A 20,407-nucleotide genomic window follows, 5' to 3' on the forward strand; every position below is an offset into this window, starting at 1 on the left:
ACTGACCGCTGTTCACGTCACGAGATCATAGGCGAATTGTGACGTCACATGCTGCGCTTTGACGTAACAATCTGTTTGCAGAGGCGCATTAGGTCTGTAAGGTGAGGCCACCGGATATGACGGAGTAATGAGAGCTGACTGTAATGAAGAGGAGTAGAAATATTAAAAACATTTTCACCTTCCTTAAAACTCTGTGAATCATATTGATAGTTTACCGGTTTATTAAAGGACTGGTTTATTTATTTAAAGGGGCTTTCAGTGCGATGGTCCGTCAAACAATGTTCAGTGAAATACAAAAATGCATTACATTTTCTCCGTTAATTCTTGACATTTATAATGTCCGGTTGAATTCAATTTTTTTAATGAACATTTTGAAATTCAAAATGTGTTTAAGAAAACTGCGATGGAAACAACAAAATTAGAAAAAACTTCCTAAATTTTTCAAAGAAGGTTTTTTACACTTACTTGAGGTGTTTATTGGATTTTTGGGGTTATTGCTCAAAAAGGGGAATGTAAAAACATGAAGTTCTGAGGTAGCGAACTTTCCATCACCATTTAAACTGAATGTCATCCGTCATTTTACACCCTGAATATTTGGTGCAGACACGCAGAGATTTTCAGTTTTACAGGCAGTAGAAGTAACTCTATAAATTAATCAATAATAATAATAATATCAAAAATTCCACCTCAGTGTCATCTCTGATCTGAAATCTCAACTGAATGCATCTTAATATCTGGGGGTTAAAAGCGCGTTGAAGAGTGATGGAGGGTCTGAAGCTGAACGATGTCATGAATTTATGTAAATAGTTATGAAACTGTGTTATTTTCATCAAACTGTAAGATATTCCTGCTGGTTTAACCTCATTAGGTAAAAGAACTGAGTGAAGAAGACCCAGACCATGTTAATGGATCAGAACCGGAGAGTTTGAGGTGTTCAGAACCGGCTTATGGTTACATTGGGGTTAAACCTGCAGTACGTTCTGGTTTCATTCAGCTTCTACTGGATCGGAGTGTTGGAGCTTTTATTGCGAAGCCCTCACATTCAACTTCCGGCATGGTGTGTATTTGTGGAGCCGAGAAGCTTTAAACGGCCGCACTTCTGTTTCCAGCCATTAATGAGCATCATCGGAACATGAAGCGGGTCGGGGCATGAACATGGCACACAACAGAAGCTTCTTCCTCGAAGGTAAGCGGTGACACTCCGCACCGGACACCGGACCGGACCGGACCGCTGCAGCTGCTTCACCCGCACTCAGCCACCGGGACTCCGGCTGGCTCCATGCTGCTTCTCCCCATCATCCTCTGCCCGGCCGGGGGGCAGGGAGGGCCGAATGTGCAGGTCTGGATCGGCTGGGGGACCGGCTAAGGTTAGGGTTCGGTTGTTTGTGACCGGAATCGGCTCTGTTCTGGGGGCTGCAGCTATCCCCGTTAGCGCTGCTGTTAGCTGGATGTAGCTGCAGCATAGCCGGGCCTTCCTGTGGGTGGGAGGGGAGGCTGTTAGCCCCAGAGCTGGCTGGCTCACCGCAGATGGAGGCGCAAACAAGTAAACAATAAACAAACAAACAGATAAACAACCTCTGATTGGCCAGAGTTCACTAACAGAATGCTAACTGGTGCTAACGAACATGCTAACAGGCTAGCTGTAGATCTCAGAGGAAAACATGTAAACAGAAGCAGGATTGGTGTGAATTCAGAGGAAACCTAAACTGCACAGGATAATAAATCCAAACACATGAGATATTATTAGGATTTTCACTGTTACTATTATTGTAGTTACTATTACTATTTACTAAAATCAGGTATAAACTCCTAAAATGAGATAAAATGTAAATAGAAAGGGGATTCCTTCAAATTAGATATTATACAAAATCAATAAAAATATTAAAGGAGGTCGCACAAAGGGGATATATATATAAATATATATATGTGTGTGTGTGTGTGTATGGGGCAAATATCTTTTATCAGTTATTGCTAACTTGGTTACAAGTAGAATAAAATTTCCTTGCTGAAAAGTTGTAGATTAGTTTACTCCTAATTCAAGTGTACTGAGATATTTCCACTAAAAACTAGATAAAATACTTTTTGCAGTAGAATTTGAAATGGGGGGGAAAATAAAAAATCCTGATAATTTTTATGTCAACATAAAACCTTTAGATGGCAACCAGCTAGTTGGTTTGTTTTTATCATAAGTCTGTTTTAGATTCAGGTATTCAGGAGTTCAACTGGTTTAACATTTTACTCCATCATCTTGTCTACATTGGGGCTGGCTGTCTGTGGAGCTGCAGCTTGAGCCTGTTTGGGTCCAATGTTCTGGTTCTGGATGTGTGGACCTGATCCAGAACCAGTTTACCTGCAGCCAGGTTGGTTCTGTGGATTACCTCCTGTTTTGACCCAGACTCAGCAGAGGCGTCCAATCAGCTGCTTCAGAGCCAGGAAACAGGAAGTGGGAGTGTTGTGGTGCAGCTGGTGTTTCAGGTTAACGGTTCCTCAGCCGGAAAGAAGCAACAAGAGGAAAAAATGAAAATAATAGAAAACTAATTCATTAAGAAAACGCTGCAATAAAACAGTAGCAATGATGTAAAAATAACCAAATAACTGTAATCCACGTCCGTCTGGTTCCATGTAGGACTGAAACGATTAATCAAATTAATCGCAATTAATCAATATTTGAAATAACAGTCAAGTAATTTTACTAATTGATTATTCATTAACTGGATTACACAAACTCAAAAAGGCAATTTGCTGAATAAAAACACATTCTGAGCAGTAAGGAAGCCAAAACTGTACAAAAATATAAGCATTTAGCTTTTAATATAAAATCAGCCCTTCTCTGTAAATCTGTTTTACTCAAAACTCAAGTTGTAGTTTTAGCTTCACCTGGTTCAGATTTACCATTTTAGGTAATAAATGGTTTCTTTTTTATTTTAAAAAGTGAATTTAATTATTTGCCAGTTGGATGCATTTCAAATATTGTACTAAAAAGGCTTTAGTGGTTAAATGAAAAATCCGTAGAAAGTGCCTTTTTTAATCCAATTAATCGGTTAATCATCAGAATTACTAATTAATCATCATAATAGTTGATCAGTTAATTGACTAGTAAAATGATCGTTGCAGCATGTGGAGCGGCTCTCGGTCGGATCCGTCTGGTTTCGGTAGTCGATTCTTCAGGGTCCAGACTTTCTCCCAGTCGGGTCCGACTCGTCCCCCAGTCTGTGCAGTTGGAACCGGTCCGGTCCGGTTCGGCTCATGTGATGCTTGTGTCCTGACCCGGTTCTGGTTTGAGTTCTGCTGTTGTTCTTGTTCTGACCCGGTTCTGGTTTTACTGTCTAAGCCCTGAATAGATCTGAGAGCAGGAGAGATGGAGGCTTCAAGAGCAGCTGGAGCTTCTCGCTTCCTGGTGACGCCGAGGCGGAAACCCGACACCAGTAAGCAGCTCTGCTCTCACTTTTTATCCGATCCCTTCACCAAGGCGATGCTGCTCTCGTTCCTGTCACCGCCACCTTCATTAGCCTCTGTTAGCTTCCATTATAATAGAATATGTGATGAAAAATGTTTTGAAAACTCAACACAGATAAATAAAACCTACGTAAAAATGCTACAAAGCAAAAAAATTATATACTAAGGGGAAAATCTGCAAACTCGCTTCACTAAACTGAAGTCCTCCTGACCACTAGAGGGAGTCTGGAATTACTCTGTTATATTAAATAACTGCATGCTAAAAAAGCAAGTGGGATGCACTTTTTCTTTCTTCCACCCAACTTTCTTCTGAACTTCCTGTCTTTACTGAGCGTTTGGTGCCGGATTATCTGCCGGTCGACTCCCCCTAGTGGTCTGGAGGACTGACATCAGTTTGTTGCTTTTAATGCTAGTTTTTTTGCGACAGCGTTTTTCTGTTGCGTTAGTTTTGTGTGTTTTGGAGTTTGCTTTTCATTTGAACCTGTGGGCCACCGTACTGAGCCCAGCAGAAACTGTAACTAATAAGCGAGTCTTTAACAACATCACAAAATAAAGTTATCACAGAATTTTTTATTTAAATCTGAGAAACAATAATTAAGGCAATCAGGGATGAAATACAGTAAAGGTCAGAAGTTTACATACACCTGTTTGAAGTGAAATCGGACCAAAATGTTCTGGGTTTTATTTACCTTCAGGTTTGACATGAATAAAGGTCATCATGATTGTACAATCAAGCCTTTCTCCTCAAACCGCCACACTGCAGACAGGTCAAAGGTCATCATGGCTGACAGTTCTGGACTCTCTTCTCTGCAGGGCGAGCGCGGTGAGCGAGGAGGAGATGGAGCGGCAGCAGCTGAGCCCCCCGGAGGAGAAGAAGGTAACTTCTCCCGGTTCTGGCCCGGTTCCGACCCGGTTCTGGTTCTGATGCTGCTTTGTTCTTCTCTAGTCTCCTTCGTTAAAGCACTACAGTTCTCCCGACCCGCTGAGGACGTGCGGAAACCGACCCAGCAGCCACATGCGGTCCCTGACCCGGCTGACCCCCCGGAGGTTCAGGTACGGCCCAGTTCTGCTTCTTCAACAGTACTGGTCTAACTGGTTGCACTGGTTTGTTGTTTCAGGACAGATTATCAATAAACTATTATAAATATTTTTTTAACTTATCAAAGTGTCTTCAAAGAGTCGATGCAGAAAGTGATGCTGTGGGCAGGAAAGATCTCCAGTAGCAGTCAGTGTTGTATCAAACCCGAAGAGGCCTCTGACTAAAGAAGAAATCTGAAAGTCTTATCACCATAAGACGTGCTAACAGCGTTAGCAAGAAATTATGGCCTTAAAATGTCTTAAATCAATTTTAAAAAGTGTAAGTTGGGCTTAAATACATGAATCACATTTCTGACATTTAAACTCTCATCTTGTTGCTGCAGGTTTTTGTTTTTTGTTTGTCTTTTGTGGGATTTTTCTCTGGGGCAAAAGTTTGAGTTGCACTCATATCTTCAAGCCAGTTGAGGCTAATGCTAACTAGCTGCTAATATACCCGTGCTAGTGTAACACTCACTATGTGTTTACAGTTAATGAACTCGTAATAAAACCAGAGCTAGGTTCGGCTACTGGAGTAGTGAGAAGTGTATTTTGAATTAATGATCACAGACCCAAAAAATTAAGTTGAAAAACAGCCGGCTTATTATTTGTTGAAAGAACAATAAAAGAATAAACAACAACAATGTTACACAATTAACACAAAATGACACAAATTCCAGAAAAAAATAGTTTCCAGTTTCTTTCAGAATATTTTATAAATCTAAATTAAGGATACTATTTATTTTACCTAGGTTATAGTTCTATTTAAGTTCTAGTTAATACTATTTATCTGTTTTAATTTACAGTTGGTTCTAATCTGTTTAATCTATTTTAGTTCTTTGGTGTTTCCCTTAAGGAGTAAAAAAAAACAATAACAGCAAAACAACAACACATCAGAACAATTCAGCAAGGACAGGTCAGACTGTGCTTCAGATTGATGTCTTGTTTCCTCCGATGATCCAACAGTTAATTCTGTTTCAGTGACCCACTGCTAATGCGCACAACAACATAGGCAGGTCATACCAAGTTGCGGGGTTGGCAATGTCCAGCAGAAGGCGCAGCTCCTACTGGATGGTCATTAAGCTCCCGGGTTGGCTCGCCATGTCGTTCTCCTTAGGAAGATCCAATTCAGTGATGATCCGAGACTCCTTAGTCCAAATCCCAGTCGAACGTAAAAAAACAACAACAACAACAAAAAAAGCCTGTTGCCAACAAAGAGCGACAGTTAGCAACAGTTAGCTCCTCTGCTGATAAGCCGTTAAATTTCTGTTGACAAGAGCGGCTGTTAGCTTCAGCGGATCAGCTGTTACTCCTGCTGACTTTCAGTTGGCTCGCTGTTAGCACCAAGAGCAACAGCCAACGCCTCCGCTGATCAGCCTCCGCTTCAGCTTTCCATTTAAATTAAATAAATGTTTACATTATCTAAAAAGAACAAAATACACTTCCAACTCACCAAGTCCAGTTCCACAACACACAAAAGATGATCCCGAACACAGTCAGGGTGAGGAAAAAAAATAATGCGAAAAGCTCCTTCTCAAGAAATAAGACAAAACAAAACAAAAACTCGTCTTAGACAGCAAGTCAGCTACGAGTAGTCAATTTCTCTTATCTGTCTCTCTTTTTCTTTTTTTCCAGCACGATCCCGTTTGCTTCTGCGCTCTCTGCTTGCTTTTCGCTCTCTGCTTCTTCTCTCTCTCACGTCAGAGAACGCAGCAACCCGATTGGCTGAATTTAGTCACATGGATTACACATAAATGTAACCCTTCAGAATAAGAGAGTTCGCTGACAAAGCAAAACTGGTTTATACAGTTTCTCTAATCGATTAAAATATCAAAAAATCAAAATACAGCTATTTTAATGTCTCTAATTGTTGCTCTTTTTATGTATATATATATATATATTTTAAACAATTTTAAGATCGATTAATTCCCTATTTATTCTCCTATTTATTTATTTCCTATTTATCTAATTTACTATTATTTTTATGAAGAGGCTATTTCAACCTGGGTTACACCAGCTTGCTAGCTTTCGACGGTGTCCTGTAGTACAGAACCATCAGCCATGACAGTCAAAACAGTTTCATATATAAAGCAGCTTTGAGCCAGAAACGACTCGGTGCTGAGAGCAAGAAGTTATAAACATATAATAAGAAAAAGCATTAAACAGATTTAAATGAAACAAAAAATAAATAAGGTGCTAAGCTAGCTAACTAATTAGCTCTTTTGCTAGCTAGGTTCTGCACCAGAGCACATTGTCAACAGCTTGCTAGCAGGGGTATGTTAGCAGCCAGTAGTATGAATGTTTTGCAAATGGAGGATTTGAAAATGATGGAGGAATACACGTAGGAAATACAACAGTTCGATGTAATGTTACTTGGGTTTTATCTTGGTTTAAACATGCTAACGTAACACCACTATTTGTTACAAAACCTATATGGTATGAAAATCCAGAATTTACAGAAGAAAACTGTGAAAGTGTTACTAAGGCTATTTCCCCACTATTTTTTCTAGGTGATCAGACATATCCGGTGGCAGACAGCTACTGGATGTGTGGTGATGACATTTTAATCAACACATTGCCCCTAAGATGGGTAGGCCTTTGCACCCTTGTTTGAATGAAAGTACCAATAACCTTAGTGTATGAAGGAGTTGCAGACATAGTAGGAACGCACCGCAATAAAACAAGGCTTCGTAGAAGCCTGGGGGATTATGGATTAAATGAAGGAGTATATTTGGATCTTATAGGTCAACCAAGAGGAATTCCTAATGAATTCAAAGAACGACACGAAGTCGCTGCAGGATTTGAATCAATCATACCCATGATCGGAATTATTAAAAATGTTGAATGGATTAATTATATTTATTACAACCAACAGCGAATGATAAACTTTACTATTGAAGGATTTATGGCCCTGTGAGAACAACTTCATGAAACAAGTAGGATGACCAGACAAAATAGACAAGCATTAGATTGGCTCATGGCCAAAATGGGCGGAGTTTGCAAAATTTTTGGCAACGAATGTTGTAAGTTTATTCCAACAAATACAGCGCCGAAAGGTGCATTTAGAGTAGCAATGACTAAACTGAATAAACTGAAGGAAGAAATGAAAGAACTGGCAATGGAAAGGTCTGGAGGAAATTAGCAGTAGCCTCAAACATGTCTCTCTGATTGGACAGAAAACAGGAAGCTGTCAGAACCTCTGAGAAACTGGTTAAACCCAGAAAGTTCTGAAAGTCCCACCGGACCAGAACCTTCATCACGCTGAGCTGAAAATCTGGGAAAATCTTGAAAGTTAAACTGGAAAATGGATCAGAATGAGAACTGGGTTAACTGGGTAGAGTCCAGGCTCTTGTGACCCGGTTGAACTCTGCTGGTTCTGATGGAAGGCTGGCCGGAAAGGCGGTCCAAACAGCAGTGGGCCTTCATTATTCTCTGCAGATGCTGGTTCTGGTTGGTTTCTGATTTGTCCAGCCAGTTCTGGTCCTGGTCCTGATCCTAATCTTGGTCCTGATCCTAATTTTGGTTCTGGTCCTGATTAAATCTTGGTTCTGGTACACTCTCTGCCCCATAGCGACGTGGCGCTGCCGGTACCGACGCCGTCCTCCACCAGAACCGACCTGAACCTGATCTTCACCTCGGCTCTTCCTCCAGGGATCGTCCTGCAGGGCCGCCACTTCCAGCACGCCCAGGTGCCGTCGGTGGGCAGGAAGCCGGGTCAAAGGTCAGCAGTCCTCACGCGCACGCTTCTGCCTCCTCATGTGGACGTCGCTAGAGACGCTCTGTTGTCCCTCCTGTCCCACAGAAACAACTTCTCGTCCACACAGCCGGCCGTGGAAGTGGACAGCATCGTCCTCACCTGTCCAGAGTCTCCAGGTAGAGTCCTGCTCCTCTGCTTCACGTTACCATGGAAACAAGCATCAAGTAGAGAGTCGGCGTTAGCTAGAACTAGCTACGGCTGGTTTCTGATCTAGCTTCATCAGAAACAAACCTGCAGTGTTGCTTTGATTCTTTCATGTTAGAGAAATCCTTTAGTCTCCATGGCAACCGTTCAGCTGCTAAACGTCTGGGTGGATGTAGCCCCGCCTTCAAGGTGCAACTTCTCCACCCCCACTCAGCTCCTTCAGACTAGCTAGCAGCAATTAGCAAACTGCTGAGCTCATTATATTAGCTGCTGCAAGTAAAACCATTAAAGGGTTAATAGAGGAGCCATGTTGGGACAACTTCCTGGAGGCGGAGCTTCAGAGCAGGAGTTCTTAAAGAGACAGAGGAACAATTTCAAGGTGTTAAGTCAGAAAGTCAAATTTCTTTTAAGTTATATTTGATATTAATAACATTTTTAAAACAACTGAAGGTAGCATAGTTACTGACTGTGATAGGAAAAATCACTTTGTGCCTGGAAAACAAATAATTTCTGACTTTTGCTTTGACTATACCACAGAAGCACCAGTTGATTTCACAGATAGCAGAAAATAAAAATTAATTCTCAAATGTTGTTTTTTAAAATTATTTTGTTTTAATAATGATATTTATTTTATATTTACAGACTTGATCGATTCTAAGTTATTAATGATTAATTTGAGTCAGGTCAGTGGGCGGGGCCAACTCTGCTCTAGTTGACAGTGATTGGTCTGAGGTTGACCAATCAGATGTTGGATCCGTTTGATCCAGTCATGTTCCACCAGAAATATAAAAATGAATTATTTTCACAGTTAAAGCTCCAACATTCTGATAGTTTCTGCATTTAAATATTTCATGTGTTTCTGTAACGACCGGAGCTGCTGTCAGAATGAGTCCTGGTCGTCATGGCGACGGTCAGCTGATCTGCCTGTTCTAACTGTTGCAGAAGAAGAAACGCTGAGCATCAAGCGGCGCGCCCAGCAGAGGAGGAAACCGCTGGAGGACGTCGGCTTCTCTCCGCAGCTCCAAGCCCCCGAGGTGAGAGAGGCCGCGCCGCGTTTCCCACAATTCATAGCTGAGACACACACCAGGAAACACACACACACACACACACTCCAGGTCCGACTCGGTTTTAATCGTTTTTGTCTTTTGATATTTAAACATGAAAACGTGGAATATTGTTTCCTCTGGTCTGTCAACAACCTAAGAAAAGATTTATTTTATTATTATTGTTTTAACCCTCTGATGTGTAAGTGGTTCCTATTGGACCCGGTCAGGTCATCTTTTTGCAAAATCTTTGTAATGAAAAGTTTTCATCACTTCATATTCCAGGTATTCCTCAAAAAATATGTTACTGATATCATGCAATTAAAATTTTTAATTGGCCTTTTATACATTTTTAGAAATAGCCTGTTTTATATCACTACCCTATTCTTCCATAAGTGGGTCCAAAATGACCCGAATGCATTTCCTGTGGAGTTTAATGGGAATCTTTGTTTCTTACCAGCTGTGACTAAAACATTGTTTTGTGAACCAAACACTCCGAGTCCCAAGTCTCACCAAGAGAAAATGTGTTGAATGACATGCAAAACCTGTTGATCGTTGTGTTCAAGGTTCTTTCTTTTATTATCGCAATAAATAAAATAAAAATTCATAGCTATATAAATAAATGCATAAATAAATGAGCTTCTCCGGGTCGGGGTGGGGGTTCTGCCCCAAGTGGAGGATTTCAATATCTTAGGATTCTGTTCACAAATGATGGAAAATTACACACACACACACACACACACACACATAGTGGATGTTGACATTGTCCATTATTGACATTTCATCATTGCTGTTGTAAAACTGCTATTGTTATCATTTCGTATTAAAAATGTTCTACAAATCGCTCTAAAACTGTTTTAAAAAGTGAAAAATGAAAATATTTCAAACATGAAAAAGTTATTTTGTGAAATAAAACACAGTAGAAAGTATCATATAAAATCTTATTTCGAATCAAAATGACAAAAGTAGCATAAAAACACATTGATTGTAACCCGAGTCATTCTTCAGAGGGTTCAAAATTAAAACCAAAATTAAAATCATACTTATTTCATAGTTTCGGGCTGGAACGGTTAGTTGGATAAAAAATTGGCACATTTTTCAGATTATTTATTTAATCACAATATTAGAAATACATAAGATGCAAACAAACAAATCATTCCATTAGGAACTGAGTTTTTGATTAATCAGTTTTCTGCCAATAAGAGTTTTTTAGTGTTTACAATATTAAAGGTATGAATAAACAAATCCATTAATTAATGATTAACCAGTTACTAAAACAACTGAAATTAATCCATTAATCAGCTTTGCTTTAAATTCCCTTCAATCATTGTCAAAAGTCTGATTTAACTTTATTTAATTTAAAATGTAATAATTAACATATTTGATCCAACAAGTAAATAATCACTTCAGTTTAAATAAAAAGTTAAAAATAATCAACATCATAATTATTTGTAATCAAATGTTTTCTTCTGTTGAGAAAACAGACGATTCTTCCGGTACAGAGGGGCCAATACTTTGATTTTTCTGCTTTAAAATTTTTTTCTTGATGGAAATGAGAACTAAAAAGATGTGAAACTTTCTGCCCGTGTCTTGTGCAGCCGGGTCGGCCCGCCGTCTACCACTCCGTGTGCCTGAAGTGTCGCCAGCCCAGTGAGCTCGGCAGCAGCTGCTTGACCTGCGGCAGCAGCGAGTCTCTGGCTCCGCCCCCGGGCTCCCCGACCCTGCGACCTCTGGCGGGGCCGCGGCCCGCCCCGTCCTCCCCCGCCCCGCGCCCCGCCATCCGGTCCAAGGACCCCGCCGGACCCGTCGGGATCCAGCAGAACTTCTACAAACCCGGCGCTGCCATGCCGGTGCGCATCTCGGCCAGCAGGGCGGCGCCGCTGAGCAACGGCAGGATCCCGCTTCTAGCCAGGACGTCGGGCTGCTGCGGAGCCAAAGGGAAGCGGGCGGCGGCGGGGCAGCCGCCGGAGCTCAACGACCCCAGTGAGCGACGGGAATCACGATCCGGGAAGCTCGCGGTTTTCCGACGCTGCCAGGCTAACCTGCGTTCTTCTTCTGCAGTCGTCCTGTCCAGCGACGAGGAGGAGGCGGAGACAGGCAGCACCGGAAGCGTGAACCGATTGGACAACGTCTCGCCTCGACCCGCTGACTCCGCCCACTCCTCTCCGGCGCCCTCCGGAGGCCGAGTGGAGGCGGCGGTGAAGAGCGCCGCCGAGCAGGAGGAGCTGAACGCTGACTTCTTCGAGGACGTCAACACAAAGATCACGATCCCACACCGAGCCCAGATGAAGGACCAGGTGAGAACGGGAGTTTACTGGGAGTTTACTGGGAAAATCCCCGGGAGCTAACTGGGAATCAAACCTTCTCTTCTTCTCCTGTTTCCCAGTTTGGGAATCAGCCTCCAGCCGAGTCTCTGACGCCGAGGAGGAAGAAGCCCAAAATGGCTCATACCAAGTGTGACAGCATCATCCTGGAGTGCCGCAGCGTTCGGATCGGGAGTCTGAGGCGGATGGTGACGAAGCCCGTCATCGTGAGTCCGAATGGTTCCCAGTCTAGTCATTGAATTTACAGCTCGTTGCTGTTTTTGTCAAAAAAAGTTGCTATATTTGTCAGACGTTGCTGGGTTTGCGCTGGCTGCGTTTTTGTTGAAAAGTCACTAAATTTCGGAGCATCAGAGACACCAGAACCGCCGACGCAGCTAACCTGAAGTTCTGTTACCAAAGCAACTTCCAGAACCTCAGCAGAACCTCGGGCCGGGCTCCTCCGTGCTGCGCCGCATTGATGCATGGATTAATGAAAACCTGAAAACCTGAACTGAGTTTACAGAAATGAACAAACTTTTTATGAGTCGTGCATTTCTGTTAAAATGTCGTTTTATTGAACTGATTTAATATTCTGATTACTGCAGCTCAGATCAAAGTGGAACATAAAAGATTAATTACATTTTTTTTGCTGTTTTCCAGTTTTCTGTGGACGGCATCCAGGTGGAAGCTGAAGGTAAGGAGCAGCTGTGATTGGCTGGCTGCAGCAGGCAGGATACCTGCTGATTGGTTAATACCAGAGATTATTTAAATCCAGATGAAATCAGGTTGACCTCAGGTTGACTTCGGGTTAACCTCGGGTTGACCTCGGATTAATTTCGGGTTGACCTCGGGTTGACCTCAGGTTTCCTGCTGTCTCTCCAGGTGCGGAGCCCGGTACTGTGGAAGACTTTTACCTGCAGACGTCGGAGCTGATCAGCTGCGAGTGGTGCAGCGTCCGAAAGCTTCCTGTTCTGTTTTTCCAGACGACCGCGGACGAATGTGTGCGCCTGCGCTCGCAGCTCAACATGTCGCAGGAGCAGGGGGGCCAGTGGTACGACTGCGCCGCAGAGCGTGAGTCCAGACAGCTTCCTGTGTCTGATCCGGGTCAGAACTGGAACGTTGAAACTAAAACTTCTGTCAGAAACGACTCGTGCAAGTAGAATTAATCCTCTGTTGACATTTCTCAGGGTTTCTAGTCTATTATTTTAGCGCTTAATGTAGCTAGCCTCTGAGTGGATAAGAATCGGGACGAAAATGGATGTGAGGTTTTGTTTCCTCAGACGTAGATGAGAAGTACATCGTGCTGATCTTCGAGAACGGCCTAGTGATGAAGGAGCAGATGATCTTGGAGGACATCCTGACCGTCATCGGCCGCAACAACAAACTCAGCAGCTTCCCCACAAAGCTGACCTTCGACGAGGCCAACATCCGCCTGGTCAACTACAACAAGGCGTCCAGCCAGAAGGTCGACAAGGTGCGTTCACAGACCAACGGAAAATCAGAAACTGGTTGACATTTCCAATCCAAACAGGAAGCTGTTTGAAGCAGAAACTCGGATCATCCAGATGCTCTTTGTTTGATTTATAGCCAAAATAATTAATTGGCTTAATTTCATCATAAGTAACTACATAAATATTACCTATGATGTAAAATGTTCCAATTTTGGCACATTACATTATTTTACTTGAGCTTGTCTCACTTAAATTTGGATTATTTAGTTTCATTGATGTTAGCTTAGCAACTTTAGCTTTGTGTTTTCTGGATAATTTAGTTTGTTACCAATCCACATGCAGCTCATTTTAGCATATTCTTGTTTTAATTCTCTTTAGCTAGCTATTCCCTGTTGGTCTAATTTTTGCTTTGCGTCCCTGTTTAGAGAACCTTGGTTCTTCTCTCTGTCCTTCTGGGTTTTTGGGTCAATATTTGTGATTAAGTCTCATTTCTGATCATTAAACTAAACAGGATGAGCTTCATTTAGGTTAGCATTAGCTTTAGCGCCATTAGCTTTGTGTCTACTGGTTTTTCTGTTGTGACCTCTAACTGGAATGGATCTGATTTGATGTGGTTCTGGTTCTATCGGGTCTGTCTGAACCGGTGGTTGGTGTTGGCCCCCCCAGGTGAAGCTGGAGCAGTCGCCCCCCAAAGCGCCCCCTGCTGGCGGGATGTCGACTCGCACGCGGATGGCGACGCGCCAGCAGAGCGGCGCGTTCTTCGACGAAGACGAGGAAATGACAGACCTGCAGCCGACCTTCTCTGGGCCGGTCATGAAGTGAGTGTCTCTGCTGCCCCCTGCCGGCTGGCTGAGCTAACTGCCGTTAACCTGCTGGCGTCTGCCCCCCAGGCTGATGGTGTACCCCCCGCCTCCAGCCAAAGGCGGGATCTCCGTCACTAACGAAGACCTGCACTGCCTTAACGACGGGGAGTTCCTGAACGACGTCATCATCGACTTTTATTTAAAGTCAGTTTTTATTGTTTCTGCTTCTCCTTACATTTAAACAGATTTAAAACTTCTGGTCATTTATGTTTCTCTGTTTTTTAGATATTTAGTTTTGGAAAGATTAAAAAAAGAAGATGCACAAAGGATCCACGTGTTCAGTTCGTTTTTCTACAAGCGGCTGAATCAGCGAGAGCGGCGGAGCGGCCCGGACACCGTCAACCTGCCGTAAGCGCCGCTGCCATGTTTGAGGCCGCCGTGTTTCAGGCCGCCATGTTTCAGGCGGTCCGGTCGGTTCCACCGCTGACCTAAACTCTGATTGGCTCCTCAGAATCCAGAAGAGGAAGCACAACAGGGTGAAGACGTGGACGCGGCACGTGAATCTGTTCCAGAAGGACTTCATCTTTGTTCCCATCAACGAGTCGTAAGTCGCCCTGACCTCTGACTTTTCATCTTATTTCTGCTCCTTAATTTCTTTTTTTCTCATTAAAATCCTAATTTATATAAAAACAGGCCTGGAGACCTAGCAATCCGGCACCTGAACCCAGTCTGACTGGAACAAACAGAAATGAGTTTTACAGCATCGTCACCTGGTGGTTGAGCCTCGGTGAACGGAAGCAGCAGAAAGTCTCACGTTTCCCTCATAAGGTTAAAGGTCAGGTGGATCTGTTTCTCCTCAGGGCCCACTGGTACCTGGCGGTCATATGCTTCCCGGGCCTGGACGGCCCGGTCCTGGAGAAGAACCCCATGTACCTGGACCCGCCCGCGGCCTCCGGGTCGCCTGCCGAGCTGCAGTTGGAGGAGAACATCCCGGACCACTGCCGGCCGCTGTCCCCGGACGGCCTGGACTGCTCGTCCGAGGAACCATCCCCCGCCGTCCCGGAGGAGGCCGACTGCGACCCGAACGAGGCGGGCCAGAACCCGCTGGGACCGGGCCGGGCTGACGCCGAGCTGCAGTTCAGCAGTAAGTGGATCTAGAGGTTCTGCTGCTGTGTGGTGTTGAACCGGATCAGAACCGTCTGTTGCTGTCTGAAGGCGAGCTGCACCGGATCAGCGTCTGTTACGGTTCCGGAAACGGAGACGACGCCTACGCCTTCTCTGACGACCAGAGCTCCTGCCAGGTACCGATCCGCGTCTCGTCCCCGACCAGACCAGCAGACCAGACCAGAGCGGTTCTGGTTTTAACTCGATGAACTGTTCAAATTATCGATTAATCGTCAAAATAACAATTAGTCGTTAATAATCGATTAATCGCTGTGTTGATGGATTCAGGACGAGTGCAGCGACGACGGGAACGCGGCTGACGACACCGGCGCCTGCGAGACCAGCTTGGCCTCCAAACCCGTCACCTGCAAACAGTGAGTGGGTCGAAACCGTCAGAACCAGCAGGGCCCCCTGCTGTTCTGACCGGTCCCTGTCTGCTCTCTCAGGCCTTGCATCCTCATCATGGACTCCCTGCGCGGCCCGGCCCGGTCCAACGTGGTGAAGACTCTCAGAGAGTGAGTGGGAGCGTTCAGGTTCTGATCGGGTTCTGATGCTGGTTCTGATGCTGGTTCTGATCCGGTTCTGGTCCAGGTACCTGGAGGTGGAGTGGGAGGTGAAGCAAGGGACGCAGCGGGGTTTTGGGAAGGAGGTGATGAAGGGCTCCAGCCCCCGCGTGCCGCAGCAGGACAACTTCAGCGACTGCGGCGTTTACGTCCTGCAGTATGTGGAGAGCTTCTTCGAGGTCAGAGCCGTCCGCCATCTTGTTTCTAACTCACATCCACCTTTCCAGATAAACTCTGAATTTGTCTGCAGAGCTTCCATCTTTGTTTCATTTCTTGTGTAAATATTTGGCCTGAGGTGTCTCAGTGCTGCCCTCTGTGGGTTGGAAGTTGAATTCTCCTATTGGCTTAAAGCCCCGCCTCACTTGGGCTGCGTTCGATGTCCGTGGGAACTCGGAGTGCTCCAGTTCAGTCGGAGAAGCCGAGATTTCATAGAACTTCTAACATCGTGTTAATCTTTACCTTCCTCCGTTTTTAATCTCTTCAGGTCAGAGCAAAATGTAAAATGAACTTTTCCACCCGACACAGTTCAGTTTTTTCTTCTGACATTTTAGAAGTTTATTCAATATTTAGATGACAGTTGAATTAAAAATCAGCTTCACACAAGAGAAAAGTGTCCAAAGCAAAGCTAGTTTTTTTCCTTAGAGATGAGTTTTCACATTTAAACCGTTTTATTTCCGTTCTGGTCCAAGATCATCAATAACCCAGATGCATGCTGGGATACGGGTTTGGGTTTCTGAGGACTGAGGCTGGAGTTGGGGATAAAACTAGAACCAAATCAAGCAGAGGTCTACAACGTGGAGTGACGCCTCCTAGGGGAACGAGGGAGTACTGCAGCATTGCGTGAGATTAGACAATTTAAAAATATCTTTGTCTTTAAATATACATGGACCTTACCAAGCTCCGCCCACAACCAACCCACGTGACCGCAAGTCTCACAAACAAAACAAAGCCTCGTTGTTTCTATGTAAACATGACTGATTAGTGCATCATTTCTACCGGATTTTCACAATATATCAGCTACTACATGGACAGAGGAACTAACAAGTTCATGTCATCATCTGGGAGGAGGTTACTGGTTTCTCAGTCACAAGCTGGTTGCAAACCTGAGGCCAGCAGGTGTCAGTCAGTTATGGTAGATCTGAACTTTGACCTCAATATGAGAAGCTACAGACCGATAGGAGGAACCAAAGATCTCTGTAAAGGTAAAGGCAAATCTTCTGAAGTTGGGATATGATTAATTTAATTTCACATAATTACCGCGGTAGAAGCCATTTGTTTGTTAAAATTTTATGAAATATATTTGTTCTATTTGATGTTTGTTGTGAATGACGTAAACTCACAAAATAACGAGGTCATTAGTCCAACGTTTAGAAACTACAGCGGCTGTAATGAGCCACAGCAAAGGTAAACAAAGGTAAAATAACCCGAACAGGTGATCAACTCAAAACCACTCCTACCTTTTTACTCTCTCTCTCCCATTGTAGTTTAAGCACACCTGTTACCGTGGCAACCGCCTGCAAGACGAGCAAAGATTAGGTTAAAAACATAACATTCAGTCCGTTACGATATCAAGTTTCCAGGCTTGATATTTATTTCTCGATTATTAATCAGCGCTTCCCTGAACACAGCGACGGTTGATTGACTAGCTGTACTTGGTGCTAGAGCGGCTAACACGAGTAACAGTTTAGTCCAAAGCCTTTTCTGCTAAAATAAAATCTTTAGTGTATGTCAGATACAGACACATTGGATATTGATCTGTTTAGCTAACGTAAGACTGTGTAGCAGACAGGCTTCAAGGTGTAGAAGTTGTATTGGTTCTGCCATTATGCTGTACTTAGCTAACGGGAAGCTAAGTGTGTTTGTGAGACGGCCGCGCACGTGACCACGTAGAATGGGCATCAGCCAATGAAAAGCGGCCCCTGTGGTAAGGTCCATTAATGTAAATCCATCGCGTAATAAATAGATAATTTATTTCAGACAGAAACTGACATAAAATTATCTTGATTTTAGTAAAATAATAGAAATCAGATTCATTCATGTCGAGGTTGATGTTAGATTTCAGGTTTTGGAGGCTCTAAGATAACTTTGGGTTTCTGAGAGCCTCCAGAGGTTCTGCTGTGTCCCGGTTCTAATCCATCCCGGTTCTGCTCCTCCCTCCAGAACCCCATCCCCAGCTTCCACCTGCCCATGAACTTGTCTGACTGGTTCCCCCAGCAACGGATGAAGACGAAGCGCGAGGAGATCAAGGAGCTCATCCTAAAGATCAAAGATCAACAGGAAGTGGACAGGAAGGAGTCGGGCCGGGCCGAGGAGCCGCCCGGTTCCCCCGAGGAGGTCGAGGAGACGCCGGGATCCGAGCCCTGATAGTCTCGTCTCCTTGGAGACGGTCCTGGATCGCCTGCCTACGTTAAAAACACATCAGACTTGAAATTTGTACCGAGTGAGACATCACATGTAAATACGCTGCCTTTGTAACTTCCTGTTTAGGACTCATCCGAGCGTTAAGTTATGGATCCATACGCGTCTCGTCCTGCGGGAGGCGCTGTTCTGCACTTGCATCGTCATTTTTTAATCTTGCCTTGTTTTGAGGAGCCGATGACAATAAACAGAAGCCTGAGTTCAGAGAGCGCCCCCTGGCGGACAGGAGGCTTAGTAGTTAAGAGTTTGTTGTGTCTGGATGAATCAACATTAAAAACAAACTGATGCAAGAGCAAATGCGAATCCGCCTTTCTGTCTGCTGCTGGTTCTGGTGGTACTACCCGACGGAACCGAACCGTCATGATGGTACCAACCCGACAGAATGGAACCGAACCGACGGAACCGAACCGACCAGATGGTACCCATCCGATAGTATTGACCCTATATCCAACCCGAGCTACGGACGCGGTGGTACTGACACAAACAAACACGACCCAACGGGTTTGTTTTCGTAATAACCAAAAGGAACTGACACAGACCTGACGGTACCAACCTGATGGAGCCCACATGACCGGAAATTACACTTTGGTACCAAGCTGATGGTACTAACCCCATGGAATCGACACCGACCCAGCCAGCCCGGCTCCAGGGGAGAATCGGCTTATTCTGGAGGCAAAATGAATCTACGTAGCAACAATAACATGACTCGAGTAAAAGAAAAAGGAACAGTGCAGTAAAACTATTAAATAAATTTTTCCTAAAAAGTTATGCAAGTGAATGTAACAAGTACTTCGCACTTTTGAACATAAACACCAGTAGCCTACAGACTGCTAGTTAGCAAGGGTAAGGTACTGTACTGGTGTTAGTCGTCTTTTAGCTAACATTAGCTAGCCGTCTTTTAGCTAACATTAATTAGTCATCTTTTAGCTAACATTAATTAGTCATCTTTTAGCTAACATTAGCTAGTCGTCTTTTAGCTAACATTAGCTAGTCGTCTTTTAGCTAACATTAGATAGTCGTCTTTTAGCTAACATTAGCTAGTCGTCTTTTAGCTAACATTAGCTAGTCGTCTTTTAGCTAACATTAGCTAGTCGTCTTTTAGCTAACATTAGCTAGTCATCTTTTAGCTAACATTAGCTAGTCATCTTTTAGCTAACATTAGCTGCATCCATCAGCTTTACTGAACTCTGTCGGTTAGTTTGGGGGAAAAACTGTAAAGTTTTTTGCGTTTTGCTGCCATGATTCTAATACACTTGAGCAGCTCTGCGCAGCAGCAGCAGCAGATCTCCTTCTGCTGCACAGGTATAAACTCAGCGCGAGCGTCATAGCGCTCATGTTGTGTTAAAGGCGGCTCGGAAGAACAGGTTACGTGTTAACAACGGATTAAAGTTTTAACTGCTGAAAAAAAGTGACAGAAGGCTCAGATATGGGAAGTGCGGAAGCCGCTACTGTATCAAACCGATATAGGAAAATCAGAGAGTTGGCATTTTAAGGTAAAAACAACAAACAGCTTCCAGTCCAGGGGCTGATTCTGTGGGCCTGGACAAGGCGGATCTTCAGGTTCCTCATCACTGACATGATTCAGGAAGTAAGTACACCCTCTGAACTGTGTCACTGAGAAACTCAGACATAAAAACAGAAACCTTAAAAATATTTCAGCTATTACTAAATCCAGAAAAACTTTATTAAAGATTTTAACTCTGATCTCCAAAAGTTCCCCTGAGTCGATGCTGATGGCAGCAAGGGGCTCCTGTAGCAGTCTGTGTTACAGTGGCTCTGAATTGGCCTCTGTATCCACTTTGCTCCATGGAACTAGAACTTCAACACCTGTCCAGCTGTTTGAATGGACTCTGATGAGCTTTGGGTTGTTGTTCTGGCAGAACCAGAACCAGGAGGTTCTACTGCTAGGAGCAGAACCTCCTGATTACAGCCCTCAGCATGACTCTGCCACCACCGTGTCTGACTGCAGCCATGATGCAACAGAACCAGCAGGTTCCATTGGGTCCAGGGTCCTGAGACGGGTCTCTGTTCTGCTGGGGCAGCAGAGGTTCTGGTCTGTCACGTTGACCTCTGACTTTTACTGGATGAGCCATCATGGAAATGTTCTGGTTCTGCTGAGGAGTTCAGGACCTTCTGGACGGTTCTGGACCTGTTTGGTTCTCATCGTTTTTAGTTTTTTGCAAATTTTTTTTTTGAAAATGAATATTTAAAACTTTCCTTCAGATTCAGAT

General features: G+C 44.0%; 1 protein-coding gene across 1 annotated transcript; it reads left to right on the plus strand.

The window, feature by feature from the left end:
- The first annotated feature begins 1,039 nt into the window (after positions 1 to 1,039).
- On the plus strand, positions 1,040 to 18,479 carry senp6a (SUMO specific peptidase 6a). Its single transcript, XM_028040532.1, has 23 exons — positions 1,040 to 1,186; positions 3,332 to 3,425; positions 4,270 to 4,333; positions 4,403 to 4,509; positions 8,102 to 8,251; positions 8,333 to 8,403; positions 9,374 to 9,465; positions 11,073 to 11,457; positions 11,536 to 11,771; positions 11,861 to 12,004; positions 12,438 to 12,471; positions 12,660 to 12,848; positions 13,058 to 13,251; positions 13,895 to 14,046; positions 14,119 to 14,235; positions 14,317 to 14,439; positions 14,543 to 14,635; positions 14,892 to 15,175; positions 15,247 to 15,332; positions 15,484 to 15,569; positions 15,642 to 15,710; positions 15,787 to 15,937; positions 17,919 to 18,479. The coding sequence occupies exons 1-23, from the start codon at positions 1,150 to 1,152 to the stop codon at positions 18,120 to 18,122; spliced, it is 3,162 nt and encodes a 1,053-aa protein (XP_027896333.1). The 5' UTR covers positions 1,040 to 1,149; the 3' UTR covers positions 18,123 to 18,479.
- The last annotated feature ends 1,928 nt before the right edge of the window (positions 18,480 to 20,407 follow it).

This window comes from Xiphophorus couchianus, chromosome 15 (genome assembly GCF_001444195.1).
Source record: "Xiphophorus couchianus chromosome 15, X_couchianus-1.0, whole genome shotgun sequence".
Lineage (NCBI taxonomy): Eukaryota > Metazoa > Chordata > Actinopteri > Cyprinodontiformes > Poeciliidae > Xiphophorus > Xiphophorus couchianus.

Bases quoted from the DNA above. Each gene is read 5' to 3' on its own strand.
- senp6a (XM_028040532.1), top strand. From the start codon at position 1,150: ATGAACATGGCACACAACAGAAGCTTCTTCCTCGAAG. The intron at 8,404-9,373 runs GTAGAGTCCTGC...TAACTGTTGCAG, and splicing joins CACCTGTCCAGAGTCTCCAG to AAGAAGAAACGCTGAGCATC. The intron at 11,458-11,535 runs GTGAGCGACGGG...CTTCTTCTGCAG, and splicing joins GCCGGAGCTCAACGACCCCA to TCGTCCTGTCCAGCGACGAG.